The sequence below is a fragment of the Ahaetulla prasina genome, chromosome 1, assembly GCF_028640845.1.
Source record: "Ahaetulla prasina isolate Xishuangbanna chromosome 1, ASM2864084v1, whole genome shotgun sequence".
In the NCBI taxonomy this organism is placed as follows: Eukaryota; Metazoa; Chordata; class Lepidosauria; order Squamata; family Colubridae; genus Ahaetulla; species Ahaetulla prasina.
Window position 1 is genome coordinate 346,746,245 of NC_080539.1, and position 22,992 is coordinate 346,769,236.

General features: G+C 40.4%; 1 protein-coding gene across 1 annotated transcript; it reads left to right on the forward strand.

The window, feature by feature from the left end:
* The first annotated feature begins 332 nt into the window (after positions 1–332).
* Positions 333–22,887, forward strand: DHRS7 (dehydrogenase/reductase 7). The gene is made up of 7 exons (XM_058162946.1): positions 333–561; positions 12,390–12,542; positions 15,157–15,263; positions 15,642–15,881; positions 18,618–18,740; positions 19,835–20,050; positions 21,366–22,887. The coding sequence occupies exons 1-7, from the start codon at positions 432–434 to the stop codon at positions 21,399–21,401; spliced, it is 1,005 nt and encodes a 334-aa protein (XP_058018929.1). The 5' UTR covers positions 333–431; the 3' UTR covers positions 21,402–22,887.
* Positions 22,888–22,992: the final 105 nt, after the last annotated feature.

Below are 22,992 nucleotides of genomic sequence, written 5' to 3' on the forward strand. Positions count from 1 at the left end.
TCATCAGGGACTCCTCTCCCTTGGCAGCTTTCATTCCCACGTTTTCACAGGAACATCTTTCTATCTACTGGCTGACCTCCTGGTTGCCATTTCTAGCAGGGAAGCAACCCGTCTCCATTGCCAGAAACGTCCCCACCCTAAACCTCTCTGCCCTCCAGAGCCCAAGCCGGCTACCCTCTCTCTTTTTGCAAAACTTTGCAAACAATTGTGATTAAACTCTTGCAAACCAAGTGGTGGGGACTGCAAAGGCCACATGATGAGGGGAGGCGGGGAGAAGAAACTCCACCCCCCGCAAAAGCCATTCTACCCCGGGCAAAGGGCCCGCCTGTACCCAGCGGCCACTCCCTGCTTGGGACAGCGGGCGAAGAGCTCAGCCTGCTGCTTATAAGAAGGGGCTCTCCTTAGCCTCGTCTCGTCTTCTCTGCGCGCAAATGGAGATCTGCCTTCAGTGCATTGCGGTGGGGAGCTTCATAGCCTACCTAATCTTGCAGATCCTACGCTGGATCCGAGCTGACAGCGATCTCACCGTGCAGTGGGCAGAATGGTGGGGCAAGAAGCCCGGTAAGTCACCAGCGGAATTTCTTCTCTCTCTCTCTGTGGCGGAGGCGCCTAACTTTTTTGCTTCAATCTGCTTGGAGTTTGCGGCTTCCTCCCTCAATTTCTCCCGCGCGGGGACGTGGCACAAGTTCTCCGGGGCTGCGCGCGGCCCCTCGATTACGACAGTTAGCAAAAGGGGTTTAAAAAATAAAGAAGTGGACAAAGGAGGAAGCGGCAGCTTCACAGTCCGGACAAAATGCGAGAGTTCTCCCCGCGCCAAGCAAACCCGACAAGCGCGCAGCGCGATCTCCCGCACAGCCGGTGGTTAACTGCCCGTGGAAATTACGGGGATGCTGCGAGATTTGTTAAAATTTTAAGCGTTGTGCATTTGGAATCTGCCAGATGTTGGGATTACAGTTTCTGAGTATTTGAAAACGGCTTTATTTACCCAAGCATTTTTCGGACCACGTGGCCAAATTATAGTTTAGTTTAGTTTAGTTTAGTTTGCTGCTTCCCCCCCCCCCCACTTTTTTTAAAAAGAAAAACTATTTTACTATTCCAAATGAATTTTGTTTTATGCTTTTGAGCATTTGAGCAAACTTTTTTTTTATTCTCTTCCAAACTGTTCTGGGATTTTCTGGAGAAAAAGTGATACGAAAAAGTAACACAGTTCAAATAACCCTAAGTGAAGCCTGGGGCTGCCAGATCTGGGCTACAAAATGTCAGACTGTAGGATGTTTGCAGGCTCTCACTGTCATCTGGAGTTTGTAGCCCAAAGCTGGTAGTCAATCGAGCACTGGCTATGCTGGCTGCAGATATGGAAGCTACTGTAACTACAGTCACCACTCTTGGAGATCTCCAGGTTCTGACTAGGGTGTGTGCAAGCCATGTAGTATTACTCATCAGAATATGTTTTTAGGCATTGCTTCCTAATCCCAAGTAAATATGACCAGGCTTTTAGCTTGGTTGCTAGAACACAAAGCTGTATTTACCATATTTTGAAACTGTCCTTTGAACCCATTTATTTGTGGAAACTGGACAGAAGTGGTTGATCAGGCCCATGTCTGATTTCCAGCTGGATGCTAGTGGATTGCAGAGGTTCTACAATCCATCTATTTACCAATCATAAAAAGGGCTCACCTCTCCCCTGCATTTTGAGGCAGGGAAACACTCATGGGAAAGGAGAAATCCAGGAGTTTGTGGGAAAGGATTTTTTTTAAGGCTATTCACAAACTCTTGAATTAAGTGTATGTTCAGAGCTAAGCAGTAGCTTAAGTCTCAAGCAAGCAAGCCTGTTGTTGCTTTTGCATTAGACTATATGTGTAGTGATACTCTGCTTTTAGGTAAAGGAAATAGAAGTTTTGTAAGCCTAGAATTTTGTACCTAATTTTAAGCAGGGACCTACTTAAAACAAGGTAGTACAAAATTTCAGGTTTACAAGACCTACATTCTGTTAACCTAAGAACAGAGTGTCACTACACATAGTCTGATAGGGTTTACCTACTTCCTGTAACAACACCTAACAAAAGAGAAATAGAACCAACAATTCATCTGGTAGATTGAGTCTACTTTTATATTGGATATTAAAGCACAAATGTACACACTCACAGATACACAGTTCATTTTCTAGGATGATGGCACTAGCTTTTATATAAAGCCAAGTCTTGTGAACATGATTTTGTATATTGCTTCATTGGATTAAATGGAGGATTGTAATGTTCGTAAATTAAGCTTCATTGGATTAAATGGAGGGTTGCTTCTAATATCCGTTTGTTTAAGCTTTAGTTAGATTTAGCTGCAGTACAGGATCTACTGATACATTTATTAATACCATATAGATCTTTTACTAAAGTAATTATATTTAAAAAAAAAAAGCCAAACTCTTGAAAGAGAATTATAAAATCAGAAGGAATATTGGAAGTCATATTGTTTAATTCTTGCTCGGTGAATGATTCATTAGACCATCTCTGGCCAATTATATACAGTACTTGAGGATCTTGAGCAAAGGAGAACTTAACATTTCAGTTGGCAGCCTGTTCCACTGGTTGACAGCTTTTATTATCAGGAAGTTCTTCCTGATGTGTAACCTGAATCTCTTCTAGTTGTAGGGAATAAGTCCACCTCTTGTTCTGTGTGACAGATACTGAAAGACTGCTGTCTGCCCAGCACTGTCTTTCTAAACCACCTAAATTTATAACAAAGTTTCTAAGCTTATCCTACTTCAGTTTCTGGACTCTCAAGTTATTTAACTGAATTCCCAGCCAAATTAAAATCCATACCCTGATACTGAAAAAATATAAAAAGTTTGCACAATTGTATCTTAATTGTTTGATTATATAGTAAAGAAACTGAGCAGTAATTGGATATTTTTTTTTATTTTCTAAAAAGATTAAATAATTGCATTGCTATTTATTCTGTATATAGTTGTGTGCATGAACAAATTGCTGATTAAAGGCAGGAATCTAGAAGCAGTTATTCTTAGTGCAATTATGAGTTTTTGCCCGAAGCATTTGAAAGACAAAATCTTTGTGTGGGTGTTAATGTTAAGGGTAGATTTGAAATTGTTTCATATAGACAGATTGTATGTTCTTCAAACAGATGCTAAATTTTGTGTATTTTATATTGTACAGCATCTTTTTTGTACCATTGCTTTGTTTTAAACTGTAAGCTGCCCAGAGGCTATAGTAATATAGTAGTATAGTAGTAGTAGTAATAGTAATATAGTAATGTAGTATAGTAGTAATAGTAGTAGTAGTAATAATAATAATAATAATAATGAGTTTCAGTTGACTGAGTTTCATATTTAATGAATAAAGTATATAATGATGATGATGATGATGTAGGGTTAGACCCCTTGCAATTTGCATACCGAGCAAACAGATCAACAGATGCTGCTGTTAATATGGCTCTGCACTACATCCTACAGCATCTTGAGTCTCCAAAGACCTATGCAAGGGTCCTTTTTGTAGACTTTAGTTCAGCATTCAATACCATCATTCCAGACATTCTTCTAACTAAGCTAAACCAGCTACAGGTACCGGAACAGACTTGTAAGTGGATCACAAGCTTCCTAACAAACAGGAAGCAGCAGGTGAAGCTAAGCAAGATCACATCAAATACCTGTACAATTAGCACAGGGGCCCCCCAAGGCTGTGTGCTCTCCCCACTTCTCTTCTCTCTGTATACCAATGACTGCATCTCCAATGATCCATCTGTTAAGCTACTGAAGTTCGCAGATGACACAACAGTGATTGGTCTCATTCGAGACAATGACGAATCCGCATATAGATGAGAGGTCGAACGACTAGCCTTGTGGTGCAACCAAAACAATCTGGAACTGAACACACTCAAAACCGTAGAAATGGTGGTAGACTTTAGGAGAAACCCTTCCATACTTCCACCTCTCACAATACTAGACAACACAGTATCAACAGTAGAAACCTTCAAATTTCTAGGTTCTATCATATCGCAAGATCTAAAATGGACAGCTAACATCAAAAACATCATTAAAAAAGGACAACAAAGAATGTTCTTTCTGCGCCAACTCAGTAAGCTCAAACTGCCCAAGTGTCGTGTCCCACTCCTCCGCTGATGGCCGGGTCAGGGAAATCCGAATCAGGTGTGCCTCTGCAGCTCTGCCAAAGTCCTAGCAAAGTCCTCAAGGCAGGCAGGAGACCAGAAAGTGACTTCAGCAAGATATGTTTAGACTTTGCCTGACTCAGAGACTGCCAGAAAGCAGATCCTTTATATAGGCCATGGGGTGTGGCTCCATGACTCAGCACTTATCCAGGCCTGCCCCTCCCTTCCTTCTGACGCCGCCACCTATCAATTCTTCTGAAGCGAGGGTCACTCCAATTGGCAGCTGTTGGTAATTGACCTTCCTCAGGCTCACATGCTGTGGAGGAGGGGGAGGGGTCTAGTTGCTCCGTTTGCCTGGGCATGGAGCCAGAGCTGGGGGCTGGAGATACTTGCTCTTCTTCAGCCTGTCTAGGCATGGAGCCAGGGCTGGGGCCGGGAGGCATGCTAGGACATTCTTCAGCATTCGGAAGCAGATAAGCAGACCCCGGCTGTGGTGGTGAGATCGGACGAGACACAACACCAAGGAGCTGCTGATTCAGTGCTACAGAGGAATTATTGAGTCTGTCATTTGCACCTCTATAACTGTCTGGTTCGGTTCTGCAACCCAACAAGAAAAACACAGACTTCAGAGGATAATTAGAACTGCAGAAAAAATAATTGCTACCAACCTGCCTTCCATTGAGGACCTGTATACTGCACAAATCAAGAAGAGGGCCGTGAAAATATTTACAGACCCCTCGCATCCTGGACATAAACTGTTTCAACTCCTACCCTCAAAACGACGCTATAAAGCACTGCACACCAGAACAACTAGACACAAGAACAGTTTTTTCCCGAAGGCCATCACTCTGCTAAACAAATAATTCCATCAACACTGTCAAACTATTTACTGAATCTGCACTACTATTAATCTTCTCATAGTTCCCATCACCAATCTCTTTCCATTTATGACTGTATGACTATAATTTGTTGCTGGCAATCCTTATGATTTATATTGATATATTGACCATCAATTGTGTTGTAAATGTTGTACCTTGATGAACGTATCTTTTCTTTTATGTACACTGAGAGCATATGCACCAAGACAAATTCCTTGTGTGTCCAATCACACTTGGCCAATAAAAAATTCTATTCTATTCTATTCATCAAGGATTTCAAACACATGTCTGCTTTAAGATTAGCAATAATATTTCAATTCATTGAGCTTTGTTTGCTCAACAATAAGAATTGGTTGAATTCATGGAACACTTCAAACCAAACCAAAAAAATGTCCCATAGTGGCTTTGTTGATAAATGAGCAATCTTATTACTTTTCCCTTTCCTTTAGGATTTTAGAAAGAGAAAGGCTTTTATATCAGAGTCCCTTGACAGTGAGATAGGTGATATATAAATTTAATAAATAAATTCTTAGTTTCATTAACACAATAATTCCTTCTAGGATATCAGTATCTATAGAAAACTCTTTTTTAATAGAAATATTAAGAATGGCTATTTTGAAAAATCTATATTTTCTTAGAGATGTATTTATAGTTTGGTTAGATACTGTATATTAATTTCTGAATTTTTTTTTCCGGTTAGGTTTTGCTTTCCTTGTTATTTCCTATACTTTTCTTGTTTTCAGTATTGTGTTGATACACCGCTGTTTTATTTATTTAAAAGATGATGCTCTAAAGTGAATATTAAATGGTTATACTGAAATAATATGAGACTGCCCTGCTGATCACAAGGAATACTTTCAAGATGAAGAAACAATTTCCATTAAGTTGTGGTTTACTCTTCCTTTATTTGCAATTGCACATGTCTCTGCAATTGAATCATATGCTTTGTTACTCTTACCTGCATAGCACAAGAATTATTGCCTTAGAAACATTTTCCTCAAGTGATGCAACACTTGAGGAGAATGTCAGAGTCAGAATGTCATCAGTCAGTGTGACTGGTGTTGATATCTTATGAGGACAAGCTTATTGTTCTGATTGGCAGAATATGGTGGATGGATTGATACCTGTCGGCCATATTAACCGTCTATCCAGTCCTTCATGGAAAGCTGTTAACATTGATAAATGAATTCAGTGCTGTAACATACAAATGGAAAAAAATAAACCCTCATGGATGAGAAAAACATCTGTACAATCCATAAAGCCGATAAGCTGAAATCAGCATTTGATTTATTAACATTTTGCATATTACCTTCCATTAAAATATTCTATGGCAGGTTTCAAGATTATTTTAACATGTAAAACTGTAGGTAAGCTATAACAAATGAAAGGGGCCCTCAGTAGATCTTTAAAAAATAATTTCACCTATTATCTCAAAAAAGACAAAAGTGATGTTGGAACTGGAATTATTAAGATAAGAATTACATTTATAATCTTCAACTAAAACATTCAAAATATTTTCCCCCCCCCTAAAAGCAGTAGTCATCATTTTCATTAAGCTCCGCAGAGATGGCTAGATGGGGCAAATATGAGCAAACACAGATTAGTTCAGTAAACAAGAGGGAATCATATACAAGGAGACATTCTCTCAGGTAACCTGGACCCAAGAAACAATTAATTGGCATTTTATTCTATTTATATATCATATTATATATTTTCTTTAAATATCATGATATGTACAGTACATCTATTGACTCCTGATGGTTTATAACAGTAAAAATAGTAAAAAAAAAAAAAGAAGAATTAAAATCAAAACAGTGGAAAAGGCTCAGATTCTTTCCATTAGACACAAAAGCAAGCTGTGGGATCTTGGATCAACCCAAATCATGCCCAGTCTTGTGACAAGGTAGCTGAAAAACAAAATCCCCGATCTCACCATGCATTGACAAACTTTGCTGTACGAAGCAGGCAATCCTAGGAGACCTTGCAGCCAATGGAACAGATGCTAGAAAAACCCAATCAATACCAGAAATACAAGGAACAGAAGGACTTCACTCATCGATCCCCAAACGCCTCCAGAACAATTCATTTTTTAAAATTAACTTTTGGAAAGCTCTAAGAACGCTGCTGGCTTGGCTTCAGGAGGAACATTTTTTTTTTGTAAGAGGGCAGTCTAATAATATCTTCCTTCAAGTAAGGATGATCTGGGTGACTCACAACAATCAAAACAAAGAAATTATAATAACTAATAAAAGAATAAAACATGGCAAGAATAACAAAAGTCACTAATGCTAATGATTGAAACTCCTAATTGATGGTTAAAGGCCACATTAATCAAATCACCTGGAAGACAATTAAACTACTTAATCTTCATACTACTTGATATATTTATAGATTGTTATTCGGTGCTGTACGCAGCCCAGAGTAATTTTTTATGATGTGACAGACCATATAAATTTGATAAATAAACTTGCTGTAACTCTGCCAAGAAAACTGGAAGAATGTAGCCACAGAAATCTAATTGAACTAGAAGGTATCATTACTTTTAACAATACAAGGAGAGTTATTTAGCCACAGCTAAATATGCACCTGAGGTGGTGCACACTGGGTCAAATGCTAGGGATTTTATCTAGAAAAATATAACTAACACCATCACAACAAACTACCAGAGATTTCTGTGATCAAATTCCAGGAAGAGAAGTACAACTCATTTCCTCCTGTTATTAATTAAATAGTGCTGTGTGTTATATAAAATGCTGAGTTGTCAATACCAAGAACTGTATCACAGTGTTGATCTTAACATTGCTAAAACATTTGAAGCAAAGAAAGAGCTGAAATAAGTGAATAAACATAATTTTCTGGGAAATTTAAAGGAGAGTCAGTTCAAATTCCCTACTGTATAATAAATATTTTCATTAATGTTTTGGATGAAAAAAATGGAAGGATAATTATTAACATTGCAATATTAGGTAGGGTAGCTATAAGACAGGAGTAATATTCAGAAATGTCTGTATAAGTTGGAGAAATAGGTATAAAGAATCACAGTGCTGACTCTTCGGCTTTGAAACGGAGATGAGCACCGCCCCCTAGAGTCGGGAACGACTGGCACATATGTGCGAAGGGAATCTTTACCTTCACCTTTTACTGTACCTAGCTTGATATAGTACTTGTGATAAAGATCTTGAAATAGTAACTGAAAGCAAACCGAATATGAACCAGGAGTATGATATGATTGCAGAGAAATAACAAGCAGATCTAAGGTACACCAAATCAAATCTACTTTGGAGATCATGAGAAGAAATTATCCCACTTAATTCTGCTTTGGTTGGCTCTGATTTGGGAATTGAGATTCTCCCATTGTTTCTGCCTATCCATTGCATTTAAGTAGAGAAGGGTGCACTCCAGGTCTGCTTAATTAAAGTCTTTCTATTAGACCAGGGGTCTGCAAACTTGGCTCTTTTAAGACTTGTGGACTGCAACTCACAGAGCTTTGCTGGCTGAGGAACTCTGCGAGTTGAAGTCCACAAGTCTTAAAAGAGCCAAGTTTGCAGACCCCTGTGTTAGACCAAGGAACCATGCCTTGTCTGTCATTGCTCTGGCCCTCTGGAATAGCACCCAAATCCCAAAGGTACACATGGCTCCCACTCTTCAACATTCTGGAAGTCTCTTAATACGTGGCCTTATTCCCAGGCCTGGGGTTAGAGTGGCTATGGTGGAACCCTTTTTGAATCGTAAAAGCTGAGAGTGCTGTTTTTGTCTCTGCAACCTTCTGGTTTTGGCTGTGTTGTAATTTATGCATTGGAAATATTGTAAGGAGTCTTTTTGGAGTTGGGCAGCCTTACCAAATCTAATAAACAAATAGTTGTGTGTGACCATGAATAATATGAAGAGGAAGGATTTGTTTTCTCACTGTGTTAGGATTTCAGCACTGAATGTATTCAAGATGGCAGATTGCAGCATAATAAAAGACAAATACAGTCCTTACAGTTTTATGTTTTGTAGAGTCTAGAACTTGTGCTCAACCACTAACAAGGACCACAAAGAGATCCAGAGTCAGCAGAAGAACATTTGTCTTCTTTTTCTACCCAGCATGCAGTTAAATTGTGAAATTCCTTATCAGAGTTATAGTAATGGCAGTCACTTTAGATTGAGGTGAAAAGGAGACTGAAAACAGTACTTTCCTGGAGCTTCAGATTATCAGTGGTTGCTGTATTAATGACTGTGTACTGTATTATCTTCTGTGTCAAAGATACCATTCCACACTGGTTGCTGACAGGCGATAGTGGAAAGGAGTTACCACCCCCCAGTGAGTTTCCAAATGCATTCAATTAACCCCATGTGTCACAAAATGCTAGAACAGATGCCCAATATATTTTGCTCTTATGTAAACTATTTCCATCTGTTAGCTGTACTGAGCAACAACAACAAAAAATGGATTTATACACTTTTATACAGCAATCGTCTTCAATGTGGTGTTTTCCAGATGTATTGGAGTTTGGCCATGCTGTCAGGGTTTTAACATTCGCAGCCTGGCATAGCTAAAAAGGCTTCAATTTATAGACTGTTTACAGTTTTGATCAGTTTCTCTAAAAAGGGGGATTTTTTTACGGTTCTAAACAGTATAAGAGAGGGGAAGCAGAATGATCAGAGCCTAGAATAACTCCTGTACAATATGAATAAAGATCTTTATTGAGGAAAAAAAAAAAGTAACAGCTAACACAATTTTGAAAAAGGGTGCACAATTTGAAATGAATAAGCAGATATTTATTCATTTCATGACACCAGAATGCGGAGTTATTCAAAGGAACTGAAAGGTGGGAATTCTAGACAAAATAAAGTATTTCATCTAATATTTAGTTCATGGGATTTCTTACCAAAATACGTTGTGGTAGTCTTCCTTTCAAAGATTAGGAGAAGATTACAAGTAATCCTTGAATTATTACCATAATGGAGCCTGCCTATTAGGGTAATAAGTCATGGATCATCATGTAATCAACCTGATTCTATAACATTTTTTATGGTGATTGTGAATCAGCATACGTAGTTATTAAGTGAATCCACAGTTGTTAAGTAAATGCCATGGTCATTAAGTGAACTCATTTTTTACTATGGAGCATTTTTGCAAAAAACAGAAGTAAATGCGGATTTTCAATGAAAATGTGTTAAATTGCAGCCATGTGATTGCAGGATCCTGCAAAGGGCCATAAATGCAGGCTGGTTGCCAAGCACTTGAACTGTATCATATGACCACGGGGGAGAGGGGCTGTGTGTGGTCATCGGAAAACTGATTCATAAATACCATTTTGGCAGGGGTGTGTTTGTCTGTCCGAACTTTAAATGGTCACTAAGCAACTGGTTGTAAGCCAAGTACAAGGGAGGTAAGGGAATCAGGCTATTCTATTCTATTCTATTCTATTCTATTCTATTCTATTCTATTCTATTCTATTCTATTCTATTCTATTCTATTCTAGCACTTTTTTTTTTAGATTTTATTGTAAGCCTCCCAGAGTTGCTGTATCACTGAAATGGGTGCATAGAAATTTAATTAATAAATGATACCTGTAGTTAAATAGTAATATATTAACTTCGGTATCTCGATCATTACGAATATCAGAATTCTATTTCATTCATGGAATTCATGGGGGTTTCCCATTGGCATTTAATCACCATTGTGGGAAACTTTGGAATAGATCTGTGGCTTGATCCAGCATAACCTTCCTTGTGTTTCTATCTTTGCTTAAAACGAAGTTTATCTTCATTATATCCTGTATAGAGCAAAAGCAAAAACAAGATTTTCATGGTTATGTGCTGTGAAAACTCCAGCTAGGCCTTCTGTTTTCAGAATAAAGCTATGTATTCCAGAGCATATACATGTCTAGTAAACTGTAGCTAAAGATGTAGATAGATATTTGGCAGACTTTCTTGTTTGCTGTGTTTGCCTGCTCATTTTGAAAATGGGTTCTTTCTGTTGACACAACAAAGTCCTTGGGGATTTATGTTTGGGCCAATGGTACACCGTTAAAGCCAATGACGTCCCTAGGAAGAATTGCTTTCTGTAAACCACCTTGTAGTTTGATTGTTTGCGTAAGACACTTTCTTCTGCTGCCTAATATTGAACTGGCCTCTTGTTGTGCCAGCCTCTGAGTAAGTTCAAGACAAGAAAGAGCGTTGACCCTTTGAACTGAAATCTATTTATGATGGTTGAGGTTTTGTGGAGTTTAATCAGAAAAAAGTATGATGTAATACATTTATTAGTCTTCAAATGTCTGAAGATACTGCTGTCTTTGGTCTAACATTTATATTGTATTTTAAAAATTTTGTTAGGAACATAGACTACTGCAACGCTCTCTACATGGGGCTCCCCTTGAGGGGTACCCGAAGGCTTCAACTGGTCCAGAATGCGGCTGCGCAGGTGATAGATGGAGCACCTCGTGGCTCCCGTGTGACACCGCTCCTGCGCAGTCTGCACTGGCTCCCAGTGATCTTCCGGGTCCAATTCAAGGTGCTTGTTATCACCTTCAAAGCGCTCCATGGCTTAGGACCGGGGTATTTACGGGACCGCCTACTGCCACCAGTAGCCTCACACCGACCAGTGCACTCTCACAGAGAGGGCCTCCTCCGGATACCGTCAGCCAAACAATGTCGGCTGGCGACCTCCAGGGGGAGGGCCTTCTCTGTGGGGGCTCCTGCCCTTTGGAATGAGCTGCCTCCGGGGCTTCATCAACTCCCCGACCTCCGGACCTTTCGCCGTGAGCTGAAGACGCTGTTGTTTCGACATGCAGGACTAGCTTGAACATAGTTTTAAACCGGGGTTTTGAATTAGGGGTTTTAAACGGGGTTTTAATTGTATAAAAAATTTTAGGCCATTAATCGAATCAGTTTTTTATATAGTTTTTAATTTGTATTATATGTATTTTGTCTTTTACTGGCTGTGAACCGCCCTGAGTCCTTCGGGAGAAGGGCGGTATACAAATATAATAAATAAATAAATAAAATAAATAAATAGAGTTGCATTCGTGAAATGGATGGCCAGATATATGGATTTAAATACGTAAATAGTGTCTTGTATGCAGATATGTACATATTCATGAAAGTTGCTATTGAACACCTGGTGTAGGAGATGACCTACATCATGACCTTGTGGGGCCTGAGGGAGGGGTCAAACATGTCATTAGTCTTGAGTCCCTTCATGCCCGCAAGAGATCCAAGTCTAGCCCACCTTGAATTCCATTGACTCTTACCTACTACCAATTTGCTTTGACCATTAGTAATTCATATTCTTGTGGAGAGCATTAGCATGTAATAAACCTATATTCACTTGTACTGCCTGGACTCCTAATGTCCTGTGCTTGACACCTATTCTTATCATCTGTTTTGGTGTTTTTTTTTCTTCCCCAGAAAAGGAGCTACCTAGGAAAGTTGTCTGGGTGACTGGTGCCTCCAGTGGAATTGGAGAAGAGTTGGCCTACCAACTGGCCAAGATTGGCTCATGGCTTGTGTTGTCAGCAAGAAGAGAAAACGAATTGGAGAGGGTGAAAAAGAAGTGCCTTGGTAGGGGCGATTCTAGAAGTTTGTGTATCCATTTTTCCTTAACTAGGTTGCAAGAATTGCAAATAAAATTACAGAACAAAAATTAGTGTGCCCCTTTTGGCATATTTATAAAGAGCTGTTCTAATTCCAGTTAGGTTTCTGTAGCATCTGCCTGACCTTGCCTGGTTAAATAAACTGGTCTAGTATTCGGTTGGGATGCTATCCAAAAACCAAGGCAGTAAGAAAGAAAATAAGAAATATTCTGGAAGGAAGCAATAGCAAACCATTTTGATACTGGTGCTAATTAAACCTGGCAATTACAGGAGGTATCATGCTGACAAGATTAGGAAAAATTGAATTATCCATGGACAGCTAATTGTCAATAAGATTGTTTTGTCATCCCGATATTGTTTGGGCCTTAGGCTGGTTGAGCTAGGCTGCGGTTGCATAGGTTTCTATAGCTTATCCAGGTTTCCTTCCCTTTCTTGATATATAGCCAAGTGGAGCAGAGAGGAAAGCTTTCTCGCAAAACAAATTTGCTCAGCTCCAGAAAGACGCCGGATTAATTACCTTTGTTTGACTTATGGCAGGTGATTTAATCATTAACAGATGCCATCATATGTAATCCATGACTTGAATTCTAATGTTGCTGATATCCTAATAATTAAAAGGAGTATACAAATAATAAACCAAGGGAATGACCTGGATACTTTTCCTATCTTAGATTTACCAAAGAGCTTGTGAGAATACTTTCTGGTTTTTTTTCCCAACTCAGTGTGCCCATGTGATAACTCTGAAAACTGAGCAACATGGGAAGACATTTGGTGTGTAAGGAGAAACTCAGTTCAGTTCCAAAAATGGGATGGATCTGGCTATGGAGAAAAAAACCCAAATCCTCTGATCATCCATATAGGATAGGGGCCTGCAAACTTGGCTCTTTTAAGACTTGTGGACTTCAACTCCCAGAGTTGAACTCTAGGAATTGAAGTCCAAACGTCTTAAAAGAGCCAAGTTTGCAGACCCCTGATATAGGAGAAGTGAGCACGCAGCAGCTCCTTCACGATTTTTCCATTCTAAGACACCCCACCCCTCCCTCCTCCCTCCCAGGCATATGCTACAGAGTGGACCTATATATTCACACCCTTTGCTTCCCATGCATGCATACACACAGACACAGCTCACGCACTGCCAGTAAAGAATTACTGAAATCCAGTTCTGTCTGCTTTCCTTACCTTGCTTAAATTTACAATATGAAGAGGTTGCAGAAACTCCCCTTACTCTTATATTCTGCTCATAGATGAGTGGGGGCTATATGAAGCTGTGCAGAAAAGGGAACATTTCCCCAACCTCATGCCCTTCAGACATGTTGGGACTGCAGTTGTTCCTATCCTCAGCTCACAAGACCCTTGTTGGGAAATAGGGTGAGAAAAGCAGCTCCAGAAATTGTATTCGCCTTCTGAATATTTTTTTTAAGGGAAAGCAGTTACGTTTTTCACCGAGAGAAGCACGTCCCTCAGGGGCCTGGCCAAGAGCCAAAAGTGATCACACACCCATATTCTATCTCAGATGCCATCTTTTCTGTTTTCTGACACTAGGCAGTTCCTCCCAAGTAGCAGGGAAGGGACAAATCCCTTGTTGTGTTTCAGAATCCATTTCTGCAAAGTAGTTTTAAAAATAGGCCAAGGGTCACATGCAATCAATCTGAGCAATGCAGGTTTCTCAATCCTGATTTAACAGACAGCATGTACGGAAGGGCTGAAACATATATTTGAATTAAATCCCCGAGGGCCCCTGTAACAATATGTACTATGCTAACTTGGCATATTAGTTAGGGGGAAAGAATTATACTAACAAAAAGGTACAAATTATCAAGGGCATGATTTCCAAGTTGCAACATAACGCTGTGAAAGCTGCACTTTTAAACTATGATGTTGGAGAAAACTTATTTGTTATTTATTAAAGAAATGTATATAACCGTCCAACTCAACATATAGGCGATTCCATGAAGGTTACATTTTTTTAAAAAAATCCATCATATAATAAAAACTATCTCCACCATCCATGGTAGCAACAATACAATCAAATCTGCCACTTGATTGGCTCCGTCTCTGTTTGTGGAGGTCCTCTTACAAAGCCATACTTATAGGGCCTTTTGGAAAAGCAAGAGGGTGGGGGCCAACAGTAGCTCAAAGGGAATGATGTTTTATAAAGGCGCGTGGGAATATCTTGAGTTGCAAGAAGTACAAATCATGCAATACCAAAGGGGTGTTCGCTGGAACACAAATATTGAAACTTGAGCTTAAATATTGGGGGCCCTGTGCAAGACAAGTCATTGGAGAGACTGTTCATTTAGATAGAATAAAATTGGAAAACAGAGCCAATAGCAAATAAGTGGACTAAATAGAGTCACGAATGACAAACTTAAAAGAATTCCAAAGAAGCACTTACTGGCCAAATGATGCCCATCAGATCATGAAGGTTCAGAAGTGTGTGGAAAAATTGAATATTAAAGCAGAGGGAGGAGAAGAGGACTTTGGGTGCCCCTTTCTGCATGTTGAGTTGTGTTTACGGGGTGGGATGGAGGGAAGATCCATTGTTTCTACAAGACATTTTGTTTTTACCATTTTCCCTTTAGAGATCAGCAGCCTAAGTGATAAAGATATCCTGATTTTGCCACTTGATTTGACTGACAGGGGATTCCATGAATCTGCCACAAAGACAGTCCTTCAGCATTTTGGGAGGGTAAGTTTCATTTTGGGAGGGAGGGAGGGAGGGAGGGAGGGAGGGAGGGAGAGAGAGAATGAATGAATGAATGAATGAATGAATATTGGGATGAAACCTGGCATGGCAGGATCATTTGCTTTTGTGTGGAATACAATTACCCTTTTTAAAAGGATTCAATGTAGCCAAGAGGGAGCATGAAAATGCAGATATATGTAAGAAGCCCTATAATATATCCCAGACAATGATGTTGAAAGTGCATAATGAGCTGGTGCTTCAGAAATTCAAACAGTTATTTGAGGTCTGTCTGCGTTCTGACTCCATAGTCACTTCAGTTCTTGATGCTGACAAGAAGCCATTGTATAACTAATTTCTCCTTCATTTTCTTTCTTACAAAAGGTTGACGTTTTGGTGAACAACGGTGGACGTTCTCAGCGTTCTCTTTTCATAGATACAAGTATTAATGTTTATAACGCTATAATGGAACTCAACTATCTGGGCACTGTCTCGTTAACTAAATTTGTCCTGGATCACATGATCCAAAGGAAACAGGGAAAGATTGTCACGATGAGCAGCGTCATGGGTGTCATGGGAGCTCCCTTAGCCACTGGGTATTGTGCCAGCAAACATGCTTTGCAGGTAAGTCTCTTTTCCAGCTGCTTTGGTCAAGTGAAGTTCCCAGAATGTGTTGGGAGTGCAACTCCCAGAAGTTCCCCAACTAGCATTCGTGAAACTGCAATTCCATGATATTTGCAGGATGCCAGGAAGGAAGGCTGTTTTACGATTATGTAGAGAACTTGATGTTTGAAAGGCCCTGTACTAATATTAAGGCTTGCTAGGCCACAAAGATTTGGCTAAGAAAGAGACCCCAGCATTAATTCTGCTTCCCCTGGACTATGTTGCAATTATATCTGGGCAGTTCATATTAGTCCTGTGGGCTAATCAACAACAATAAAGTATATCACCTTGAGCAATATATCTGGTCAGTTGTTCGTATTATGAAATTCAAACAGAAACCAAAAGTTGTGACATTTGTTTATTTTTGTATATGTCAAATCTGTCCCGAACTGATCCCTTAGGAAATAAAAACCTTCGACTCCATTTAGTTAAAGCAGAGGGTTCTTTTACTAAGGGTGTTAGTTGCAGTAAAGTCAAGCCAGCTCTGAAATTACCACACTCTCTGGATACAAAAAATATGGTGTAGGTTTGCCCCAGGGGTGAAATCTAACCTTTTTTGCTACTGGTTTTGTGGGTGTGGCCTGGTGGGCGTGTGACTGGATGGGCGAGGCCAACATGATGTCATTCATGTCTGTCTTTCTTTCTTTCACTCATACACACAAACACACACCTACCTGGTTTGAGCAGCGCCTGTTGTGTCTGCGTCCCCAAGCCGGGCCCCCTGCCAGAAAGTAACTCGGAAAGTGAGGGGGAAGGGCCATCAGGGCTTACCTCTGGAGCACCGGCTTCCCTGGCTTATCTCCAGGAGCCAGAGGCAGGCCAGGTAGAGGAGATAATGAGGTCTCCGTCCCCTGACTCTTCCCCCCCAGGCTGATGGCAGACCCAGACCCGGCTGATGGCAATCAGGCCTGGCTGGACCCTAGGTTTCGTAGGCAAGAGAGGCAGGAAGAACAGAAGCAGGGGTGGGGCAGGCCTAGGAAGTCAAGGAGCCACATCCCACAGAGTATAAAAGCAGCACTGGCTGCTCTTCTGCTCCATGACAAGCAAAAATTGAGCTGAATTATTTGCCTTGGGGAGAAGTGAGCTGAACTCTTTGACTCTTGGGGAATTGAGCTGAACATTCGGCCTGGACTGCTGACTTCCTGGTTGCCTGGCAATCCCAAGATAAAAGGGAGACTTTGGCAGGCAGCTGCAGATTCCCTGCCAGGACTGATAGCAGCCGTGAATTCAATTACTGGCTCATTTAGCCAGCTTGTGTGGCTGAGGCCGAGAGGGGACAGAACAGCGCTGCTGCAGAAGGAAGAAAGTGTCCCCTGTCATGGGCTGGATGCAGGCAGGGGGACGCAAAGTGGAGGGGAAGGCAAGGGGCCAGGGGGACCGCTGGGAAGGCAGGGTGTAAGGCAGTCAAGCTTTGGGGAAGGGAATAAGCTCCCCACCACCACCGCTTTACCACTGCCTTCCACGCAGGCTTCCGCTTTCCTGCCTTTGCAAGCTGGCCACCGGGACACCAGGAAGACAGTGTGGAAGGCAGGCAAGCATGGCAGGACTGTGGGCTATGGATCGGTTCGGGGGTGTGGCCAGCCAGCCATTATTCCCGGTTTGGCAAACCAGCCCGTCTTCACTACCTACTCACCTGATCCGGTAGCATTTCACCCCTGGTGGCAGCGTCTGGAAACCTAAGGCCTAGTATGGCACCTGGTTTGCCCCCAACCCATCACTGCCTCTGTGACCAGTCTGTTTCCAGCCAACCAGAGCTCACCAAGATGTTTTGAGAACTCTGAGGTGTCGGGTGTGTGTGTGTAATCTGCATTTCTCAGGGTGCCTGGCTGTGGGATGTGGCTGCTCTGGTCCTTCTCACCTGTCATTCCCCCTCTAGATTTCCTATCACGTATACACAAAGCTATATTACCCTTTTATCCTCCCCCCTTCTTTTTATGGCAGGATGCCTGTGAGGCCCCCAAGCCCAGCGAGACAGGTCTGATAGCATAACTTTGTAGTCTGGATATCTGTGTCAGAAATCCAGTAAAGGTACTACAACGTATTTTTAAAATGCTGGGTTGAGTAGATTGAAGTACTAGTTGTGTTTCCCTCTCAATTAAATTTGACCAGAATTCAGTGACTGTAATAATGTGGGTTTCTGTAATGATTAGCAACTGGTGGTTCCTGAATGGGGTTGCTATATCTGAGTTGCAACCGGATTGAATGACTATGAGGTACCAGCAAAGAAATATAGAAAATTGTCTTTGTTTTGCTAGTGGATACTTGGATTTTTGTAGTTTAATTATGGCAACCCTACATCAAATCTAGTACAACCAACACTCATTTTTTTTTCTAGCTTGGGTGATATTGGTACTTAGTATCAAGATCCACAGCATGGGGTTCAGAAAAGTACATGGGTTTTTTTTACATGTGTAGATCAGTTTTAGCACAGTCATTAATTACCCAGCAAATAAAATAGACAAAAATGGAGAAGCCAAATAGGTAAAACAGAGATAAGCTTCTATAACAATCCATCTTAAATGGTATTATGGATCCCATACTGAAACCTTGAAGCTAGATAACAAATGCTTTGTAATATTGTAGGTTGTGTTGATAATTGCATCTGTACGCACTTAACAATCTTTGAGGCATATGATAGTTTACTCTGTTCGTGGTTGTGGAGACCCTTCTAATAAAGTTACTGCGTTTCTTTCTTAGGGTTTCTTCAACTCTCTTCGGCCTGAGCTTGTTGATTATCCTGAGATAAGTGTAATCAATATCTGTCCAGGGCCTGTCCAGTCACAGATCATCCAAAATGTCTTTACTGAAGAAATTTCCAAGGTAGGAATTTATTTATTAGCTCCCCTTTATTATTTTTACAAATAATTCAAGGTGGTGAACATACCTAGTGCTCCTTCTTCCTTCTCCTATTTTCCCCTCAATGGCCCTGTGTGGTTTCATGCTGAAAGTGGGACTAGACCTCTCAGTCTCCTGGTTTCTAGACTGGAGCCATAACCACTAGACCAGGGGTGTCAAACTCGATTTCATTGAGGGCTGCATTAGGGTTGTGTTTGACCTCGGGGGGTGGGTGGGGTGGGCAGGTGGGTGTGGCCAAGGTGGGTGTGGCCAGCTCAACGTCACTCGAGTCTCTGTTTTTGGCTGCGATGGCCTCTTGCAGCCCTCTGCCAGTGAAAATGGAACTCGGGAGGTCTGCGTGCGGTCCTCCCGAGCTCCATTTTTACTGGCAGGGGGCTGCAGGAGGCTGTCACAGCCAAAAGAGCTCGGGAGGGCTCCCAAGTTCCATTTTTGCTGGCAGAGACACAGGGGACCGGTCCTTCAATGTTTTCAGGGTTGGCCCGCGGGCCAGATCTAAGCACCCTGCAGGCTGGATTCAGGCTTTGAGTTTGATACCCCTGCACTAGACCAAACTGGTTGAAATGACTTAAAAGAACAATGAACTCTGGACTGATAGTTAAGAATGAAATGTGCTCTGGTTAAATTATTGCCCTGTTCTGTGATTGCTGATGACAGTTCAAGATAAGACAAGACTGGGCCCCTAACTTGTGATTGAAATTATTTGCTAAGACCATTACTTTATCTGCCTAGAGACACGTGCACTGTTAAATGCTGTTTAACAGGAAAGGGATGCCCATGGCATTTAATTGAACCAATGGTGCACTGGCATTCTCTAGCAGTATACAGTATCTACTCCTAATGTGTAACTTGAAATTTTTTGTTGGTCCTGTTCTGATTTTGAGTTTTAGTTTTTCCTTATGATGGCAAAGGGGAGGAGGCATTCCTCATTAGAAGTTCTGTAACGTCAAGCAGCTAATTTTTTAAAGGAGGGGCACAGAGATTAATTTGCCTAGTAAGCCACACTTGTTGCACATTCTGATTTTGTCTCATTTTCTATTGTGTACCCACCCCATTACCAGATTAATGAAAATGTTGGGGACCAAACTCACAAAATGACAACTGAACGGTGTGCTCGCTTAACCCTGGTTAGCATGGCTAATGATGTGAAGGAAGCCTGGATCAGTGACCATCCCTACTTGGCAGTATGTTACATGTGGCAGTATGCGCCCACCTGGGCATGGTGGCTATTGAACCGCATGGGAAAGAAGCGGATAGAGAACTTCAAGAGTGGAGTGGTATGTTCTTCAAATAGAATCTTTTTCCTCTCCTGGTATCATTTAAACCTACTAAATTGGCTGATCTGAGAAGGTAGCATGTTACGCAAAATGCCAAATTTATATCTCCAGATTTAAGTCCCCTTGCAAGAAATTGATATTTTGGCTCTAAATAACCTTTAGGAGACTCCAGCTCTATTTTTTAGCATGGACACCCATAGTTAAAAACTATGCACTTTAATTGCAGTTGTGTCTGCTACCTTGATTTTAAATTCCATTTCTATTTTGTTCATACTTTTATTTGTTCCTGCAATTCCAATACCTGCATGATATAATATACCTGCCTGTTTGCTTTGGGCTGGACATTAATGGGAAGCCAAACACAAAAGGTTTCTACTGCATTTTAGGACTGCATTTTAACAATGCTTGGGACTGGGATTCAGTTAATCTAATTTTTGAAATAGTTGAGGGTTTGTGGGGTAGACTTAGCCTCTTGTGTCCTTAGGCAGTTTTCCCCTTAAATCTGTAAAAGAGATCAGACCACATTTTTGGCTATCTAATATGGAGCCAGAGATTTCCCGACTTCCCAGTAGTGGTGAGGTTTCACTTTTCTTTTCGCTGTGGATGAGAGACAGGAGAATATAATCAGCAGCTCTATTACAGGTCAGACCATCAGTCTTCCCATTATTTGTACTGAGTTCTTCCCAAGAACTAAAATTATTATTATGGTTTGTTGAACACTCAGCCAGAAGTTATTTATTAAAATTTGCTGCCTGATTTTCAGTGATTTTCCCCCTTTCAACTCTATTGGGGGAGGCATTTCAAAGTGTAAAGGAAAATATTGCCACTTTCTGATGTAAACAAAAGGTGAATGCTTTCTATAATACAACTGCAGAATCGAGGCAAACCAGATTCCCCAGGGTTTTTTTTAGTTGCCTCAATGTGTGTTCTGGAAATTTCCAAAGTCAAGTCCATAGCTTATCATGTCAAATAGGGCATTAAAACCAGATGTGATCCTTCCACCACAGGATTTTTAGCATGCTTTCATTCCAGACACAAATGTTTTATTTACTAAAATGCTTCAGATTCAACATTTCATATTCAAATGTTAAAAAAAATGTAGTCCTAGACGGTGTATTGTATTGGAGTAGCTAAACGTCACTAGTTTAGTATGGATTATACGTTATCACAGTTTTATGTTGTTTTAAAGTGAATAGCTGAGTGGGAATTGTATGTTAATGGAACTTATTTTTTGCTTTTCCTGATTTCTGCATACAAGTTATATGCATGTAATCGAAGCATTCCTTCCCTAAGTAGCTTGTATTGTTTCTTACAGGATGCTGATGTTTCTTATTACAAAAAGTCTTCATAAGGAAAAGGAACAACTGAGCATTCCTCCAAACATCAACCAGCATAAGGAAAAGAGAGGAACCTCTGCTTGAAAAGTTTATGGGTTTTTTTTGCAAATCCTTTGGCAAAAAATGATGCAAAAATGTGCAACAAGATGGATGTACCTGTATAAAGCTTCTAGCTTTGCAGCATGAGATGGCTACCCAAAGAAAGTTCATTCACTTGTTGGCTTTTCAAAATATATACCAAGATGATGATTCAAATCTGTCTTTCTCCCAACCTATCTCCTCAAATACTGGCTGGGTTTATATAACACTAGCCTATAACAAGATTTGGATATGACCTACTGTAGGAATGTGCAACTTTCATTGGCTTCAGATCCACACACTTTTCATAATATGCCAGGGACTGTATTCCTAAAGTGAATTGGCCAGGATCCATTTTCAGGAGTTCCATGGATGCCTTAAGCCTCTGTAGTGCTTATTTTATCCAATTAAACCCCTCTTTCATGCAAAATGCAAAAACAGCAACATTTTTGGCGCCAGTCAAGAGAGGGATGGGATGGGAAAATGAATGGCAAAGGGACACAAATAAGATCCAGCCACATTTGAGTCAACCACCATGATGATCCTGCTCTCTTAGTAAATAGCTTTTTATAATATATGAGCTGAGCCATAGTTTTGAAAATACTACTTTAGTAAATCTCTCAAAATCATGCTCAATTACAATTTTTCATAAGATAGCTTCATAACTTGGGAGAATTAAAACTTCCATCTGCTAATTTCCAACTCAGCAGTGAAGTACTAAAATGCCAGCGTTGATTCTTGGAGTTATACTGTATGATTTACATTTCTACTAACTGTAGATGAACAAAATGCTTTGTCACTGTGACAAGACACTAAATACAGATTTTATAGTACCTCTCCTGCAAGCAGTATAGCCTTAGGATGGCAAATCTGCTTGGTCAGGCCCCTGACAACCCCAAACCTCATGGCTGATCTGTCAGGTCGTATATTTGTTTCCCATTGTGACTTGGCTTTCTGCTTTTTTGTGTATCCTCACAACTTCTGTTGACCTCCATTTTTTTCATTAGTAAATAGGCAGGATTTGTTTATAAGTAGGACCATGGTTACAAGTCTCTGTGTTTGTGGCTGTCCAATGATGCTGGAAACTTCCATCTTATTGAACCAGGAAATTTCTTTCCCCTAATATTCAATTTGTAATTCTTAACCTATGTTTTTTTTCAAAATTGAACAGACATTAAATATTTTTCAAGTATCCCTTTCATAATATAAATGTTATGATTTTGCAAATAAAAAAAAAATAAACATGCTAAAGCAATAATAGATATAGACTCTGGCTTATAGTAAAATACTTACATATTGTTTAAGGTGTATAAACTTATACCCCTGTGGAAGGGACTTGTCAATACAGTATTGGTAATGATTTGGGGGATTTTATATAAAAATGTATATAATGTACAACATTAAAATGCATAATTATCTTATTGCCTGCATTAAGTCTTCTCCCATTGTCACCTGATGCTGAAAGGCATGTGCTCAAAATCGCTCTCCAAAGAAGTGCCCTCATTTCACCCAGTTTTCAGTGAAGGA

What these genes read in the sequence shown, in the direction of transcription:
- DHRS7 (XM_058162946.1), top strand. Translation starts at nt 432, where the DNA reads ATGGAGATCTGCCTTCAGTGCATTGCGGTGGGGAGCTTCATAGCCTAC. An exon ending in TCCTTCAGCATTTTGGGAGG is followed by an intron (nt 15,264 to 15,641) that starts GTAAGTTTCATT and finishes TTCTTACAAAAG; the next exon opens with GTTGACGTTTTGGTGAACAA. An exon ending in TTACTGAAGAAATTTCCAAG is followed by an intron (nt 18,741 to 19,834) that starts GTAGGAATTTAT and finishes CCCCATTACCAG; the next exon opens with ATTAATGAAAATGTTGGGGA.